At 29.5% G+C, this 5265-nt stretch overlaps 1 protein-coding gene across 1 annotated transcript; it reads right to left on the reverse strand.

Moving 5' to 3' along the window:
• Window positions 1–4068: 4068 nt before the first annotated feature.
• Window positions 4069–4407, reverse strand: LOC11416459 (cysteine proteinase inhibitor 5). Its single transcript, XM_003596343.1, has one exon. It carries the CDS (start codon window positions 4405–4407, stop codon window positions 4069–4071), a length of 339 nt encoding a protein of 112 aa, XP_003596391.1.
• Window positions 4408–5265: the final 858 nt, after the last annotated feature.

Consider the following 5265-nt stretch of genomic DNA (forward strand, 5'->3'; position numbering starts at 1 on the left):
GATTGCTCGTCCTTCGTTCACTATTGTTTAGTTGGAAGTGTTATTATCTTTGAAACATGGGCATACCCAAGGAAGGGTTATGTTAAAACCTGCATCTTTGTTTTGGTTTTTCCTCCCTTCTTTTGTGTAAACATGGTTGTAGAGATTAAGGGTTATGTTACTAATTTTATGATTTTAGGTGATAAAAATGAGTTAACTCGTATGTAAACTCTTATGAGTTCCTGAAAGAATTTGATAAAATTGATAAAACCCTCATTTTTACTAGTGGTTTATGAGTTCAAAATTCTACAATAGTTAATTCTTAAAATAAGATGGTGTCAGTTGCTGATACGAGTCATTTAGGTTGGAGTGTGGAAGGGGATGGGGGGAAGTGGCGCAGGCGTCTGTTGGCGTGAGAGGAGGAGGTGGTGGTGTGTAGTTTCTTGTTGACTAGCATTGTTTTGCAGGATGACGTGGAAGACAAGTGCAATGGAACTTACATCCATCTCATAAATATACAGTCAACAATGCTTATCATCTCTTATTTGTATAGGACAATCCTCCTATTGTTCCTATCGTTTTAAAAAGTAAAATTGTAATTTTGATGTTGTTGTGAGGACAACTACTATACTTCTGTATGAGTTTATTTTCTTTCAACCATTTCATTATTTTTATTTCGCCATTTTTATTTGGTCTATCATTATTTTTCGTCTACTTAAAAATATTTATGCTTCATTATAGAGATGAAATGTTGATGAAGTATTGTTGTTGTTGTTCTTATTATTGTAATAGTATTATATTACATATACATATTATTTTAAAATTAAATAAATTCTTACAAATTTACGAGTAGAATGTATGATCTTCATAAAATACCCTCTCCAATCTTTGAAAGTCTAAATAGTACTTCGAATTTTATTAAATCTAAATAAGCTCGAGTCTATTGAAGTCTAAATATAATTTTATAAAGTACTATTTAGACTCTTTTTTAGACTTTCAAATTTAATATTTCTAAATAAACTCAAAAGTGCCATTTAGACTTTCCAAGTCTAAATAAATTGGAAGTACCCTCTCCAATCTTCAAACTTTTATCTTTGTTATTTTATAAGAATAAAATAAAATAATAATAATGAATGCCATACAATAAATGCTAAAAATTCAATATAAGTGAGGGAAATTATCGAGGGTCTCTCTATAATATGCACACTTTTAAAAAAGGATTAAACCTGGAATTCCAATTTTACCTGTTGTAGTCAATTTTACTTGTTTTTAACATTCATCTTTTTATTTTACGTGGTGAAGTTCTCTTTTCCTCTTGCAGCTAAACACATTGTCACACGCATTTATTCCCTTATTCCCGCTCTAAATGAAGAACATATTGTTGCCTAATTTGATATAGATTGTTTATGTGGCTGTTGTGTGTAAATAAAATCAAGAATATTTCCCTAAAAAAAAAAAATCAAGAATATTTAGTTCAAGAGGTTGAGTGCTGTCCCACACACATTAATATCTATAAATGTTACTCATATTTGAATCATGATTTTAAGGGATTTTAAAAGACTTTTTTATAATGAAAAAGTCTTGTGGTATTCAATCAAGACTCTTTTCAATTTAAAAAAAGTCTTGTGTTATTCAATCAAAATTCTTTGTCATTTAAAAAAAGTCATGTGGTATTCAATCAAGACTCTTAATGATCATTTAAAAAAAGTCAAGTGGTATTCAAAATCATTCAAATTTCGAAGGATTGTTTAATAAATCAGATTTTGATGGATTTTGTGGGATTTTCTAGTAAAATTTTAGCATGAAAAAGTCTTTCATGAAAATATGAGATTTCTTAAAAATTGTTTTTTTCTTTTAAGATTTTACTATCTCTCCCTCTCTCTCCTCTCTTCTCTCTTACTCTCTCTTTTCCTCTCCTCTCTCTCCTTCCTTATCTCTCTCTCTCTCTCTCTCCTCCTCTCTGATTCCCTCTCTCTCTCTCTCTCTCTCTCTCTCTCTCTCTCTCTCTCTCTCTCTCTCTCTCTCTCTCTCTCTCTCTCTCTCTCCAGCTCTAGCTCTTCCGTAAAAAATAAAATAAATAAAAGAGTCTTTATTGAAATTTTATGAAAGAGAGTGTGTTATGATATTTTTTTCAATTATTTCTTAAAATTCATAAAATCTCTTGAAATCATTTCAAATCCTTTAAAATCTTATGAATTAAATCTATTGACATCCTTAATAGTCTTTTAAAATCATCAAAGTCATCAAAATTCTACAAAGTCTTTTAAAATCCTCAAGACTTTTTTAAACAAAAATTATCCTTTAAAATCCTAATCCAATACACCCCCTAAATTTGTCATTGTCGCACACATACGCACAGTGTAAGTCGCACAACCTATTCATTCATTTATTTAATTTAAGGGTGTTAATATCTATCGTATTTCATATCCTATGTCTTATTTAAGGGTGTTTAATTTTTGTACTTTAATTAACATATCAATTATGTCAGTTAGATTACGAGGGATATATGTTATGAGTAAATATTTACATGTCAGTTAGATTATGAGGGATCTATGTTATGTGTAGTGGCGGAGCCAGAAAATTTATGGAGCTCGGGCAAAAAATTAATTCTAAATTCACATGTGATATAAAATATAAACAGTCATAAATCGAAATAAAAGAGATTTATCATTTTGTCAACAAAAGTACAGTTTAAAATAGGGTTATTAATTGAAATTGATCACGTAATATACGTGAAGTCTGAAAATTGACCCCGTAATTAAATAACATGTATTCTGACCATGTAATTCAAGATTTTTATTATTTATAACATGTAATATACGCGAAGTCCAAAAAAGCAACCGATAGATTGAATTTTTTCATGATTTCCTAGAGGCGAGTTAAGAACGTTAAAATATGGCTTTAACAAAAAAATTATAAATTTTCGACTAATGACAAATTAATTATGAATTTTTAAAGTGTCAAAAGCTCAAAAAAACAAAACAATAAAAATCTCAATCTATAAATCGAATTTTGAGCTCATTATTTGCAGAGACATCTATAAAAATACATAAAAAGGATCTGTAAAGTTTCATAGCATTTCGAAGTCGTTTAAATTTATTTTGATTTTTCAACTGAAACGTGAAAAATTGAAATTTTGTTCCGCGTAAGCGTATACTCACAAGTCAAATTTAGTTCCCTAATTTTGTAGGCATGACTAGAACATGATAATAACCTTCAAAGTGAAATTTTGTAATTTTTAAACGAGATACAAATTAATTATAAATTGTTTAAGAAATTCATAATTAATTTATCCATGGTCGAAGAAATTTAATTTTGTGTAAAACTATATTTTTAACGTGAAAAAATTCAACCTGTAGGTCACATTTTTAGACTACACGTATATTATAGGGTGGTCAAAATTAAATAAAAAGAAATTCAAGTTACAATGCTAGAATATATGTTTTGTATTTTATTAGGTTATTTTTCAAACATAAAGTATATTACAGGGTCAAGTTGAACAATTAACCCGTTAAAATAAGAGACATGAACCCGTCAATAGTGTGCTAAATAAAATTCCAAGATCTATTTGCGTGTGACAATTTTCAGATTGCCTAAATTTTTCTTTTTGTAAATGTGTTAATGAGCTTTTGGGTCGAGTTTAATGTGCAAAAATTATTGATCGAGCCCGGGCGACCGCCCGGGGTCGCCATACGCTAGAACCGCCCATGGTTATGTGCAAATATTTATAACCATTTCAATGTAACTTTTATGCATGCATGCCTTTTAACTTCAACTATTATTTAGTACTAGATCTCACACCACGACAAAACGTCACACGCACGGCCCGTGCTGTACCACGGGTTATCGACTAGTTTCCCCTTTGAAAGGCTAAAACTAAGGTACAAAAAATCATTTGAATTTTCCATGAAAATCATAACAAGGAAGTTTGCTTATATCCTCGTAGTTAATTAGACGATCATATCATAGAATTAGATCTATTATTCATTATGATATAGAAAATATAAAATTTTATTTGTATGATAATAAGGCATACATGAAAATGATGCTACAAGATCACATAATAAACGTCATCTAATAATTTAAACATTAATCAATAGATACAAAGGAAATGAGTTTCTTGAAGCTCTTCGATGCATTCTCATGCACAAAGGCCTTGTAAGGGTAGGACTCAGATCCAATGATGACATAAAGGATGAAACGGTAGTTGGTCCCATCAACAGCTTGTGATTCACCCTTGATGATCTTGTCCAACTTTGAATAAAATCTTTGTTGCTTGCCATACTCGGTCACGGCAAAGTTGGCGATTTCAATCACGTGTGGATCATTGAGGTTCTTGATGGGGCTATAACCACCTGGTTTTGCTTGATTTCTGGCCGCAGAGGCCAACAAAACAAGGAGGAAAATAACAAGATATTGAAATCTCATAATGCTAGTATTGTATCGTATCTTTTCAAATGGTGTGAATTTATGTTGGCTGCTTGGTTATACATACATATATATTACATTAAAGATATGTCAATGTGGTAATATATTATGAGAAATGATATTTATACAACTTTCTCTTTCATACTCACATTATCTTTTTATTCTCTCATCTCTTTTCTCTCTCAATTGTTTTTGACCAATAAAAAGAGAGAAAAAAAAATTATCATAAAGATTGTACCAAATAGTTGTTCAAATATCATTGCTCATATATTATTTTGCTAGTCAATATAAATCAAATAAATCAAATCAAGTCAAAAAGTTTAAATCAAATCAAATCAAGTCAAATAAATAAAAAGTATAAGAAAGGTAAAAAGTTAAAAGTTATTTTAAAAAAAGCAAATCACTTTTATTACAAAGTACATGAAATCTCTTTATAATGTCAATCATTTAATATTTTACATTTAATATTTAATAAATATAGTCATTAGTAGTTATGAGTTGAATATATCTTTCGGAAAAAAAGAGAGTATTACGATGAATATAATATTTTGGTATAAGGTGTGTCCCCTCTATGCACAACTCTATAATTAATTTCCTGACTTAAATAAGGTAGTGTTAGGGAGGGTTACCTCATCCTTTGTATTAAGGGTGTAATGACACACCTTTAGGGGTACAATTACGCATAACTTGACATGCATCATTGTTAAGTTAGTTGCTTGTAACATTCCGATTTTTAGTTCACTATAATTTTAATTATTTATAATTTAATTGTTTATTTGATGGGTTAGTTGATTTTGTTATAAATTGTGAAGTAATGGGTATTTTGGAAATTTAAAGAATGAATGATATTTTTGTAAA

The sequence above is a fragment of the Medicago truncatula genome, chromosome 2 (assembly GCF_003473485.1).
Source record: "Medicago truncatula cultivar Jemalong A17 chromosome 2, MtrunA17r5.0-ANR, whole genome shotgun sequence".
In the NCBI taxonomy this organism is placed as follows: domain Eukaryota; kingdom Viridiplantae; phylum Streptophyta; class Magnoliopsida; order Fabales; family Fabaceae; genus Medicago; species Medicago truncatula.

Bases quoted from the DNA above. Each gene is read 5' to 3' on its own strand.
- LOC11416459 (XM_003596343.1), bottom strand. From the start codon at position 4,407: ATGAGATTTCAATATCTTGTTATTTTCCTCCTTGTTTTGTTGGCCTCT.